General features: G+C 35.0%; 1 protein-coding gene across 2 annotated transcripts in view; it reads right to left on the reverse strand.

Moving 5' to 3' along the window:
- Positions 1 to 5,330: 5,330 nt before the first annotated feature.
- LOC6650623 (proteoglycan Cow) overlaps positions 5,331 to 13,675 on the reverse strand; it is a 41,659-nt gene continuing 33,314 nt past the window's right edge. The window contains exons 5-11 of one of the 2 annotated variants that reach the window (XM_023180696.2): positions 10,517 to 10,665; positions 9,588 to 9,787; positions 9,397 to 9,516; positions 8,886 to 8,988; positions 8,440 to 8,826; positions 6,786 to 6,923; positions 5,331 to 5,564 (exon numbers count right to left, since the gene is read on the reverse strand). In XM_023180696.2, the coding sequence (XP_023036464.1) occupies positions 5,455 to 5,564; positions 6,786 to 6,923; positions 8,440 to 8,826; positions 8,886 to 8,988; positions 9,397 to 9,516; positions 9,588 to 9,787; positions 10,517 to 10,665 (1,207 nt within the window). In that variant the 3' untranslated portion in view covers positions 5,331 to 5,454. Of the gene's footprint in view, positions 5,565 to 6,785; positions 6,924 to 8,430; positions 8,827 to 8,885; positions 8,989 to 9,396; positions 9,517 to 9,587; positions 9,788 to 10,516; positions 10,666 to 13,675 lie in introns of both variants that reach the window. The other variant, XM_023180695.2, reaches the window with a different exon arrangement.

Raw genomic sequence — 13,675 nt, forward strand, 5'->3', positions numbered from 1 at the left:
TTGACATTAGACTTGACATGGAATTCAAAACACTTTTCTCATTGAAGTCATCTGCAAAATGCTTCATGGACTACTGGGTATCAAAAATAAAGGGTCCAAACAGCATAAAACATTTACTAGTTGGCGTGACTCGACGCAAGAACTCTACATAAAAGGCAAGAGTATACAATTTTAACGCTTTGGATATAAACAAAAGCCATGGCAAGTGGCAAATGCGAATGCAAAAAATAAAACAACCCAGCAACGACCCACAAAACTTTTCCATTTCACCTTGAACTATAAACCGTGTGCATGTGTGTGTGTGTGAGTGTATGTCTGTGTCAACAAGTGACGCCTGAATGACGCATGAAAATAAAAGTTACAAACTGCACACACACACACACACACAAACAAAGTAATAAAAACATATAAAAGGCATATGGCAAAAGTTGTGCCTAATTAAAAATGCCAAAAAGTCGAGAGTCACAGAGTATTTAGTAGGTGATGAGGGATAGAAGGAAGGGTGGTGGTGATGGTGGTGGTGGTGCGGGGGTTAGATATCAGCAGCAGCAGTAGCAGCAGCAAACCAAAACAATGTGCCACTCATACATTTTCACACTTGGCACATGTCGAGTTGGTCTACAACTCAACCAGGCGTTGCATACATGCAACTTGTCCACATTGTCTGATTCACTGAATTATGCAAATGAGCCTGAGCAACAAGACTAACAAAAACACAACAAAAAAAAAGTCAGGCCAGTTGGTGTCGGCGTCGATGTCAGGTCAGGTCGACCGTGCCGGGAAACATGTGTTCTTTTACGCCTGACTTGACATGGGGCATTTCCATGGCACATACCCTTGTCAGGGAAGTTCTTCAAAAGAACGTTCATCCTTATTGATCAAATCTTTAGTCTTAAGCTCCTGTATTAGATCTACAATCTTAGCTTCACCTTATTAAATATCGAATCATTGAAAATGGTTTGTGAATAGTCAAAACTTTCAGTTAATTTAGGAACTTCATTTTATTTCAAGTGCATTTTTAAAATAAAATTTCAAACCTTTTTATTTCCTTTTCCACTGGGTTATTTCTCGGTAGACGCCTTTATATCTATGTAAGTGTGTGTGTGCCTAGTGTGGTTGTGTGCAAGTGTTGCCATTTATGTATGTGTTTTGTGTTTGTGCCCTGCAGTCAAAAAGTCTGTCAGACTAAAACAAATCAACCAACACACAAAAGCTCACACAACTTTGACTGGCATGTCCCCCTTCAGAAGTTAAGGCAAGTATGTCTAAGGGTGTGCATGTGTGTGTGTGTGTATGCGTGTGCCTATCTATGTGCAGTTTCTTAATTGTTGCTCGAGTAACTTCCGTTTTGAGCGACATGCTCCAAAGTTGCCGCCGGTTTGCACCCTTGACACCGCCGACACCACCAACATCGTCATCGTCGCATTCGCCATGAACCATGAGCCATCGTCAACTCATATACTTAAAACTAGCGTGTGAACTAGTCAGCGTTGTCAACAGTGATCCCCCCGCCCCCACCCTTCCTATCTGCTGCTCCTACTCCCTTTCCCCTGTGACCGAACCTCTTAATCTACATGGCTTGAAATTTATTTAAATCTCTGCCATAATTGTTTTGTGTGCCTGTTGCGCTTTGGCTTCTTCTTAAATGTCGCTGCTGTTGTTATTGTTGTTGTTGTTGCTCTTGTTGGTGTGCGCATAAAATTAGCTTAACAAATTTATTGTTAGTCGGTGGCATTCTTGGCACTATTGTTGACAATGCGATACAGAGTGAGAGAGTCAAAAGTTGCTATACTTACTCTTTTTCTATATTAATTTGTTGTTGTTTTAAATGTCACAAACGTCCACTCAATTTAAAATACTTTGCATCTTTAGTTTAAATGAAATGAATGAATTAAATGACTTTTAAATATTTAGCTTATAAGTTTAAAATGTAAATATATAGTCAATTGGAGATTAAAGAAGAGTTCCCAGTTGTGGCTGGAAGGTTTTCTTAGGGGCTGAAAACTAGAAAAAGTCTATAGCTTCATTTGTTTATATGCAAAGCAGACTTCTTAAAGAAAATAACATTTATAATTCCATATTTTTCCATAAAATGGAAAAGCTTTTCCACTATCTATTTAGTTTTAAATGTCCCCAAGAGACTTACGAGCTTCTCTTCTTTATGGACAAAATAAATGTAACTTCTAAATAAATGTTATAAAAATTATTTGACCTAATAATATCAAACACTTTCATTGTGAAAAAGTTGCATAAAAAACTAGCTTTTCACAGGTATAGTTATTTTTATATATATAGGGTGGTCCATCTAGTGTTTGGAATTTGAATCACGGATTGTATGACAGTCAAACGTCAAATGTCATCCGTGACGCCATAAATAGTTAGTTATATGTTTGATATTTACGAAATGGGACGCTATTCGCTTGAAGAAAGTTGGGAAATATTAAAAACTTATTTCCAAAGTGGTGAGTCTTCTACTCAAACAGTGCGAAATTTTTAAAAAAAAAGTTTGGTAAAAAAAATGTGCCTACAACTCAATTTGTGGATCAATTCGTGAAGCTGCGATTTGACGCCATTGGACTATTTTCTGTGGGAAGCGGTGAAAGATAAATGCTATGCAAACAATCCAGAAACAATTCAAGACCTCAAGACCGAAATTCATGCAGCTATTGCTGAAATAGAGCCTCACACAATCGAAAATGTACTCAAAAATTGGGTTAATCGAATGGGCTATTGCCAAGCCAGTCGTGGTGGACATTTGACCGAAATTATTTTTCATAAATAAATGACATAAATCTACCTTTCAAATAAATGTTTAACCTTTAAAAAATATTCACCCGTTTTTTTTTTATAACAAAATCAAATTCCAATTTTTAAATGGACCACCCTATATTTTAGGGCTCAGATGGGACACTCTGTCTTACCTTATCTGAAAGTGAGCATTCCATTTATTCTGATTAAATCAAAAAGAATATAAGTATATATTTAAATTGCATTAAATAATATTTATTGGTTTCACTTCATTTCATTTCATATATAAATTAATATTAAGTGTTTAATTAATTAATAAAAAATGAAAATATATGAAAAATCGCTTGACTTATGTACTCTTGCCACAAAATAATGATTCAAATGCAAATCGTTTATATGTATGTTTTATGACGATATATAATTGATATCTCAAAAATGCTATTTCGTTTGTTGGAAATACATAAATAGGAGGGGGGTAGGAGGGCAGGGGGAGAAGAGAATGTTGAAAGATGAACATAAATTTAATTTAATGTGCCAAAAGTTAGTTAGTTTCTTTCTTGTTGGTTTTGTTTTGTCTGATAGTTATTTGTTTTATGTTAATGCTCGAATTAATGCAATTTGCATAAGACATACATACATACACAACGTACATAAATAGTACATACATAAATACACAATCATCATCATTATCATTATCATTATCATCGTCATTATCATCTTCAAAATTCATCATAGTACATAGTCGGGTTTTTGAGTTCTGTTTTTCGTTTTATGTTTGTGAAATTTTCATAATTTGTTAAATGCAGCCGAAAACATATATATATTTATATTCATATTCTCACTTGATCGCCAAATGATTGTTATATTTGTTTCTTGCTATAATTAATATGCTTTTTAAGTTTAGTTTTTTGGTTTTTTCTTTGTATTAGCAATTTTCTGGCTTAGCTTTTTTTTTTTACTACAATTGGCTATATAATTTTGTTCACTCGTTTTTTTTTCGTTTTGGTTTTCAAGCATTTTTTTGTGACTTATTTTTGTTGTTGTTGTCTTTTTAATTTTTTGTTAATTAAGTGAAAAAATTCCGATTTTCCCAAAGAAAATTAAATCGGCTGTCCAAATTGGTTTTTTTGTTGTGAATGTGACTTAAAAACATATTTGTTTAGTGTATATACTTACATTTATATATAATTTATATATATTTGTTTATATATATAGATCGTATATTGTTATATCATATGCATTATGTGGAATTTAGATCTCATTTTACGGTGTGTTTTGGTTGCAAGTTAAGTGTAGCAAATTCTTATCGTTTTGTGAGTTAAGTGAGATATAAGTTGAGTTATCTTAGCCCATCGATTGCCTTTCTTCTATTAACTCAAAGCTAAGCCCGGTGCTTTCCTGTCTACATATAGGTAACGTATATATATATATATGACCATGTACAGGTTGTGCCATACATCTGCAGACAAGGTATAAAATTAACTAATTACATCGACAATTGTTTATCTAGTCATATAGTTGTCTCTCACTAAGATATGCATTGACCTTTAGAAGATTTAACTATCAAAAACCCAATCGTTTGGAATTGTCAAAGTTATTGGCTAGTTGAATACCCTATACTAAGATGATGGCTCCTGTAGACATGAGTGATATTGAATGTATGCTTTAGTAATTCTAAATGAACATTTATATGCAACTATGAGTATCATTAGCTACTACACACAACTACAATCTCTCAATTTCCATCTGACGTTCGTCCTCCATCGTCTTCAACATTATTCTCATCGTCGTCGTCCAACATCTTCTATCTTTATCTGTTCACATAATTGTGGGTGTATCCTTATTTAACATTTATCGATTTAGCAGTTTGTCATATAATAATTTAATGGTAAAAAACATAGAAAAACACACAGAAAACAGGAAACAAAAGGGAAAAAGCTGGCAGACAATTTACTGCTGGTGAACCGTTCTTTCTTCATTCAGTTAGATATTTCTTTTCGTAGTTCATTCTTTCTCACTTTTCATTTCTTTCTTTTTGCAAAAAACCTATCACATAAATTTATACTTTTGGGCGGAATTCTTAGCGTGTGTTATACGTTTTTTTTTTTTGTTTGCATTTATGCTTTTTTTTACTTTTACTTATTTTTTTTGCAGAAGAGGACAGAAAGAAAGGCCAGATATATAAGTATATATATATATATAGTATATATATTTGTATATATATGTGATAAGATCAAGATCTCTGAGAACCTAAAAAACAAAATAACTCAAAAACTTTTGACCACGGTGCATTGAATCCAGGGTAAGCTACAACTATTTTCTTTTTGCCATGGCGATTTTTGGTTTATTTAGTTTCCTATCATTGCGAGTGTATGTGCTTGTTTGTATATCTGTGTGTTTGTGTGTGTGTGTGTGTCCTGTGTGTGTGTGTGTGAGAGTATTATGCTGGTTTTGCTTTTTATGTAAATATGTATATATGTAGTTAGTTTCTATTCAAAAACGCTTACTTAGCTACTGCACATTTATTTGGTTTGCTTTCATTTTTTCTTTGGATTCTCCTTTTGCAATTATATAATAATATTAAACTTTTTTTTTTTGTTTTTCCTTTTTTTTTTGTATTTTAACGCTTTGCTGACTTGCTGAGATGCCAGCCGCGAATAACTGCTGTATAGTTTCCAATCAATTTTTGTTAAGTTGACTTGGCATTTAGAAAACCAGCATCTGATCGGCGCTACCCTCCGCGCTATCCTCATCATCAGCTCCTTCATCGTCCTCGTCATCGGAAGTTAACGAGGCAGCATTATTAACCACAGATTCTATTTTGGATTTGGTTTTTGCAGAAGAAACATCAAATGGAAAATTAAATGCATGCCATAATATTATTATTATTTGCTTTCTTTTCATAAACCTAAAAGCCATATTAAACCAAATTGTGTACTAAGTTTTTATAGATTTAGCCACTAATCTACTTTCATCCCGTTTCTTGAGTGTGCATATCTAATTGGAAATTGCCATAGACAAGTAGAAGAAAGTTTGCTTTCATTTATGCATTCATTTATATGATACACACGGCGTATGCGTGATATTAATAGTTAAACTCAATTACAGATCCCTTTTACTGTATTTATGTACATATACCTTTCAGATTCCAGTCCTTTAACAAACTTAAATGTGGAATTAATTCAGCTTAAGCTGCCTATCTGCTGTCCGGTCCTGTCCCTGTGGGCTGCTTGAGAAGGCTTGCCCTTACTGGCTGTCTGGTCTGGTTCAACAGGCGGAAACAATGAATGTGGACAACTGCTATAAAAGCAGATTACGTATACGCATTGGTAAACAAGATGTTTTTCAAAGAAACTCGTAAACATGCTGAAATATCAAGCAAGGCCATCTACTTACATACAAACAGGCAATATTTTTCGTAAATTGAGGGAAAAATATATGACAATAATAACAATTTTTGTTGCAGAAAAAGAGAATCCCTAAATATTTATACATTTAATTGGCTTTAGTCCTTGCTGTTAAATTCCTAGAATGTAACCTTTTTTCTGGTCAAAAACTAGGCAACTTAATTGTGTAATTTCCAATCGATTCGCAGAACTCCATTTTAGAGTGAGTTGAGTGAAGTCAAAGTTTTAAATTGAATTTCCATGAATCAAAGGCAAATTCCCTCATAAGTCTCATGCACTAATTGAGATGAATAAATTGTACTCACATTCCATTGAATTATGTGAACAGAAAAAAAAAACTGTAAATTAATTTGTATAAGTATGAAAATCTGTGTTAATTATGTGTCGAGTCATTAACAATCCGCTTTTACATTTAATCTGACTTTGGCTTGCCATCTTTGTTACTAAAATATGTATATTATTAATAAATAATTTATTTTAACTATGTCATGTCAGTTTTTCTATACACACTGATGTCTATGTACCTACATAATGTATTTCAAAACTGAAGAGAACTGAAGTTTTGGCAGATTGAATTGATGCCAGTCTGCCTTCAATGAAATTTTAGAATTTTGTTGAATATGTACTCACCGCAATTGGGTTTGCCGCGTGTGCGTGTGTTGGCGAATTCCACTCCATGTTTGTCCACACACCAGCAGACGCCCACCGAGTTGTGGCATTGGGTGGGCTTATAGAATCCTTGGATATCGCAGTCGGGTGCGTAGGCCCCTAATTAGTTTAAACAACAAAGGGCAATAACAACAATAAGTAGACGTCCAACAACAGTGCACCATTTTAGTAAGTCAGCATAATTGGCACAGGGTGTACGAGAATATATATATATACGAGTATATGTATGTGTTGGTGTGTGTGGTGTATTTGTGTTTTGAATTTGTTTATATGTGTGTGAGTTAGAAGAAAGTGAAAAGCAGCTCAAGCAAAGTTATTATTGTTTTAGTTTTTCTTATACCCTTATAAATATGGCTATATACATTTTGTGGCGAGATTTAAAAAAACAACTTGAACTAAATGGCAGTTATTTAGTAGTTTTACTAAGCAATTTCTGTAGAAATTGTTATATGTTATATCTATATGTTAATCTAATGATAAAACTGATTTGAGTATATGAAATTATAGCTTAAAATTGTCCCTCTTATGGAATTTTCTCTTCTTATATTTTACATTAAATTTATAATTTGTTTAGAAGGAATATTGTAACCATGAATAGGCAGGACACGGGGTGAGACACTTGTAAAGTTTCCATGTCCGAGAAACTACTCGAAATACTTTCGAAACTTTTCTAAAATACAATCAAAAAACTTGCCTATCAATTTACATATTTTTGCCTATCTACAATGTCCAATTAGTATTTGTCAAAAAGTGTATTCAAAACATGGCCATGCCTTTGCTTAGAATATAATTTTTTCTATTCTTTTTTTATTTCCTCGCTTAGAACATACACAAAAAAAGAAGGCAACAGAAAATTATATAGTTAAAGTTTATAATAGCAAACACAGAGAAAAAAAAGGACACAGGACACTCTCTGGGCTGGAGGAAAATAAAAGTTTTTTGTTGTTGTTAAAAGTGTTTAATTTGCTGGCTTAAAAGTTGCGTTTTGGTTCAGAACGAGATAGAAGCAGAGCGCGCAGAGAAATAGAGAGAGAGAGAAAAGGGAAGGAAGAATAGAGGGTAGCGCAAAAAACCAAGCACAAAACGAAAAGTTGCACAAAAAAAAGGTGACTTTTGTTAATTGGTGTGGCCAAACAAGTTAGTGTGTGTTAGAGTGTGAGTGTATATGTGTATGTGTCTGTGTCTGTGTGTGTGTGTGGGTTAAAAAGGGTTTCTATTTAGCTGTCAGGCTCTTAATTATAGTTTGAAAAAGGTTAAAGCAACTGTGATTCAGTGTGACTGTATGTGTGTGTGTGTGTTTGTGAGTAGAGAAAGTGTCAAACAAACAAAAACAAAGCGCAGACGGCAAAAGGCAAAGGAGAGAAAGAGAAAGAGAAAGAAAAAGAGTGAACGAGCGAGCGAGCGAAAGAGATAGCAAGAGAGAGAAAATAAGAACGGAACTGAAACCTGGCTTATTACGGATTTACTTATCGTATCGAGTTGTTGAGGCTGTGATATTGTTAGTGTTCTCTTAACCAACTAACCGCACACAACTCGAACGTAATTTCGTTAGAGAGAACATAGAAGTAATTAGTGTTATGTTAGCTAGAGAAATGTCCACCTGTACCTATCTCACCTGCAAAGTCGCCGGCAATTCTTCGGCGCACTGCAGCACATGGGCGATCGGTCTTCTCGAAGCAACGGCACCATTCCCGGGTATTAATCGAACTATCCGCATCCAGATCGCAGGTATCAATGAATGGCTTAATGCAACGCTCATTCTGATCATGCTCCAGATCGTACATCTCTTGCAGGGACAGCAGACCATCGTTGTTCAAATCCAAATGGCCAAACATCCATTTGGCTTCGGTTTTGCAGGCAGGCGGGAAATGGGCCTTGGATTTTTGGTTATGCTGGCGACGTTTCTTGCTATCAGCCATAATCACTGAGAACCAGTCAAGCAGACGATTGCCAATTGCGGTCAATTGCTGGGGCTTACACTCAGCCGACTTTGATGGATAGCCTAAAAGAATCGAGTGCATTAAGACACTTAAATCCGAGGGAACGACTATTCCAACTAACCATTCATATTATTGTTATTGTTCTTGTTGTATTTTTGTGGCTGTTTCTCCACAACTTCGTTATAATTGCGCATCTTATGCTTTTCCTCCTGGTATTTAGCTTCCTGTTGGGTATAGAAAATTGATGTAGATTGACAAAAACCATGTTCTAATTGGGTTATGATTTGACCTAATGCTTTAATTAGTGGCTTAACTAATGTCATATGCATTTAGGCTTGGATGCGTTTAGTGGTCTTAATTAACAGGTATTAGTTTGAGTAATTTGGCCTTTAGCAAAACAAAATTCGCCCCCTTAAGTAGGCCATAGGCTGCAAAAATATTGATGAAAAAAGATGTAGGGAACTTTTGACATGCCCTGCAGCTAAATAACATAAGTTTATAAGCAATAAAGTGAAATATTTAATCCATAGGACATAAGAAAGTGTCTATCAGAGCCAGAGGACTTCTTATTGTATACTTTGGGGGGCAAATTATGATTTTCTAAGATGTCTGATGATTCGCTCACTACTTACCTTCTTGTAGGCTGTGTATTTTAGATATTTATAATGTTTATTATCATATTTGATCTCTTCGGGAGTGAATGTATATTGAGCATTGATATGATTATAGTGACGATTGTTATCCTCTTTGTCCTATGGAATTTTTCAAAGAAAATGTTTCATGTTTGTAGTTTGTGAAGAATTTGTGTGTAATTTTCACTTACATTCATGATGGTATTGAAATCGTTGTTGTTGCCATTCATTATATTGCCGCTATTCATCATAATGTTGTTGTTGTTGCTATCCTTAAAGGCCTGCTGTTGTTCCAAAATGAGTTTCTTATTGTATTTGTTGTTGTTATTGTTGTTGCTGCTGCTGCTACCGTAGCCTCCAATTCGCTGCAGTCGCTTGCCATCGGCATTCTCTGCAAAATAAATGGCCATCATATAAATCCGCTTGGCTAGGCAAAACTTTTACGTATCCTGGCTTTATTTCTATTTTTCATTTTTCTTTTTTCTTTTTTCTTTTTCGGTTTTTTTTTTCTTTTTTTGCCGGCTGGCAATGCGCTTTCATCTGTGCAAAATTGAAAATTAACGTTCCACCTCGACTGGCTGACTGGCTCACAGCCTCATAGGCCCACCGTGTGGATGCCTGGGTAACTCCCCGAGTGCCTCTCAGGCCCATTGTGAGGCCCAGGAACAATGGAGGCTACTTGTTCGACAGCCTATTAAATATTTAACAAGTGATATACTCTACAACAGAAATGTTTAAAGCCCAACCAGCCGGTGTGGAGGAGCCACGGAAATCTGTTTTGGTAATTGGAATTTTTAATTGCCAGACTTTCCAACCCGCCTCTCACCCGTTTGGCTTGTTTTTGACTTAAAGAGTTTTGCATAACAAGGAATTACATTGAGTATAGCATACTTTTATGGGCAAACGAACTCGGCATGCAATTTATTTTGTAGTCAACGTCCTGTAGTCAAGCCTGGGGTCGATTCTGGCCGGTTGCCAGGCTCAGACCTCATTATGTGCGGTCTGAGCTTGTCATGCCCATGTATTGCCCCCATCACCGCCATCTATTTCCATCTATTTGCCATTTTGTTTTTCTTGCCATTTTTCCATTTGTTATATGTATGTAAGTATACGAACTTACCCTTGCAGGGACAGAATCCTTTGCAGGCAATCCGTATGGATGTCGAATGTATGCAATTGTGATAATCCAATCTGCATAGTGATGAGTAGGTCCTGTTGTCCGCTCCGCAAAGGAACGTCGGCTTGGCCACGGGGCACGGCTTGCAGTTGCTGTTGGATTTAAGAAGAATGAAATTGGAGTTTGGCGATGTAGTTGAAGTTGGAGTCAAGAGAAAAAGTCAAGAGAAAAAGTCAAGAGAAATCAGAAAGGCAAACTCAAGAGGGCACAACAGAAACAAATATATAGATGACATGCAAAATTAATTTTTATGCAAATGAAGTAGTCTGCGTTGTTTTGCTCTCCTTCTTCATCTTCTGCTTCTCCCTTTGTTATCATTTTTTGCATACAGACAAGGTTTTTTTTCTTTCGCTTGTTCCCCAAAGCTTTGCCAATTCACCGCTGGCCAGGTGAGAGAGGAGAATCGGAGAATCGGAGCCACTCATACTGTCGTTCTGTCTTTTTTCTCTTTTTATTTAAATATTTATTTAATATGCGACTCACGCACGGCCAGGCAAACACACACACACAAGGGACATTGGGGTGTCATGGGAGTTTTGGCATCGCATATCAGGCTGAAATTTTATTTTAATAATTTGCTCAAATATTTAAACTGCCGACAGCATAGCTATAGGCTTGGTCCTTGCTCTATAAAGAGGCCAGAGGACTTAAGTTGTATAAATGAAATATATATGCAAATAAAAAAGTGCTGAAACTTCGATGAGTTAATAAATTGGGCTGGACCCGCCTTCACGCGATAGAAAGAAATTTACTTGTTGTCAAAAATCATCATCTAAGAATCCTATATCCAATATTATATGTTCGTCTCATTTTCGTTTAAATGATACAGATTTCGTATAGATGTTGCTGGGGGATGCAAATTGAATTTACAATTTAAAAATTGTAGTACAACAAGCATTACATAAAATATATATATAAGTAGGTACATACATACATATTGAATATATTCATTACGTGCTCGTTTCCAGCCTTTTTCAGCTCATTTCAGACAAAATGTATGGCACTCAACCATGTTATGGTATTTTTTGTTGTGTGAAATTTAAAACCAACACAATTGAAAGGAAAAAAATTAATTCAATTAATTTTGACTGGCGTTGCTGCTGCTGCTGCTGTCCATTCATTAAAAAGGCTTTACATTGGGGGGCTTTTTTGATCAGTGTCAGTGGCAGTGGGACTTTTTATTGGTTTTACCCAAACTGAAATCTGCACCCAAACACAAACTCCCATAAGCCATAAGCCAATTGCCAATTGACCATTGCCCATTGCCCATTGCCAATGGGTAGATTGTTTTTTCTGTGCAGTCCCCTCGCTCACTTCGATTCGATAATTTTATTCCCAGATATATACTATGTATATATTTTCTATACAAATATGTACCTATGTATGTATGTATGTATGTATGTATGAACGTGTATACGCAATTTTGTCTATGGCCAAGCAAATTGCGCGTGTTTGTTCAGTAAATTGGCGACTTCTCTTTCACTGGGTGTGGGCCGCAGTGGGTCAAATGCAATTTGCTACTAATTTTTTTGTTCATTCTGCCTGTATTGAAATGAAACGCGCTTAATTGCTTTATTTGGCAGCTATAATTAATGGATTGTTTTGAAAGCTTGATAATTGGTCAGAGAAATATTAATTGAAAATGGGTTACAAATGCCAATTAACTTTCCCACTAAGCTCACTCTGATTTTAAAAACTAGATATTTGTACATTTCAATATATATATTTTTCAGGCATTTATAATAATTCACTAAAAATATTTACAAGTGACATTGATCGTGGGCTTAGTGATAATTTAATCACATATCGGAATAGACTCGGGTTTAGAGAATTATAAAAATATATAAGCCCGTGAAATTAGTCAGTTTTCATCTGTCTAATGGAAATACATCTCTCACTTTTTAAGCTTTAAATAGAAAACTTTGTATTTTAATTTCCTTCTGGGACCATTTTTCGGAATCGAATGGATCAGACAACTATAACATTTACAAATGAACCAGAAAACGGAAACTGCATTTAAATGCTATAAGAGGAATGGGAAAAAATCCAACAACACCAAGAATGTACCTAAAAAACTGATCATATTTCGATATTCAAGGTCGTTTTTCCGTCCAAAATGACAGATTTCTTACAAACTAGCTAAACCCTTGCAGAGGGTATTTAAAATATTAAATACCCTATATATATATATAGGGTATATTGGTGATATGTTCGTAACCCACAAAAGGAGACGTTTTCGGCCCCTTAAAGTATATATATTCTTTTTTAAGTTTAAGTTTTTGGTTTGGTTTAAAATAATAATCCAATAGTAATAATTTCTTTGAAATTTCTTCAAACTTTGTTGTTTACTTGCTTTCATTTAATTTTGCTTTTATTTTTGGTGACATATCCATGTATATCAATGTGACGAAAAATTCTTTCTATTCAATTAAGTTAGAATTAAATAAGCTTTGTCAGTGTTTGTTAAAGACTCTTGACCATTTAAGCTGACCAATTTCGTAACTGAACCGAAGCAAACGAAATAAATGAAAGAGAATCCATGCATGCCCTTTTTATCCTTTTCGTTCGTTCTTTTGCTTTCTGTCTTTTCGTTTCAATTAAAAATTTCGTAGGATTCTCCTTAGTCATGCCATTGTTTATTTCATTTTATTCGATTGTTTGTATAAAATTTAATGAAATTCCTTTACCAAGGCTGTGAAAAGTATTCAAAAACATGTTTATTTTATATATGTATGCCCTACATTGTGGGCATTGTTTATGACAGGATTCTGGAATCTTTGACTTCAATTGGTTTTCTGTGCGGTTCTTCTCTCTACAAATTGACCATCAAATGGCCAGCGGGGTAAAAAATAAAACAGAAAATATTATACGAACGAAAAAATTCACATTGTTACTTAAATATTTGCTTTCAATTTTCAAACCCAGCAGCATATCGAGTGAAGAGAATAGAGAGAGATAGAAAATGGGGTATGGTATAGTAAATTGGGGGCATACCATGTTTGGGTTATAGCCTTTGAGCTGCTGAAGCCGACAGTTTCATGTGCATAGACCACAAAACAGCTCAGTGGTTTCGTATAACTGCCAGGGATAGGCACAAACAGA

Source organism: Drosophila willistoni, chromosome 3R (genome assembly GCF_018902025.1).
Source record: "Drosophila willistoni isolate 14030-0811.24 chromosome 3R, UCI_dwil_1.1, whole genome shotgun sequence".
NCBI lineage: Eukaryota > Metazoa > Arthropoda > Insecta > Diptera > Drosophilidae > Drosophila > Drosophila willistoni.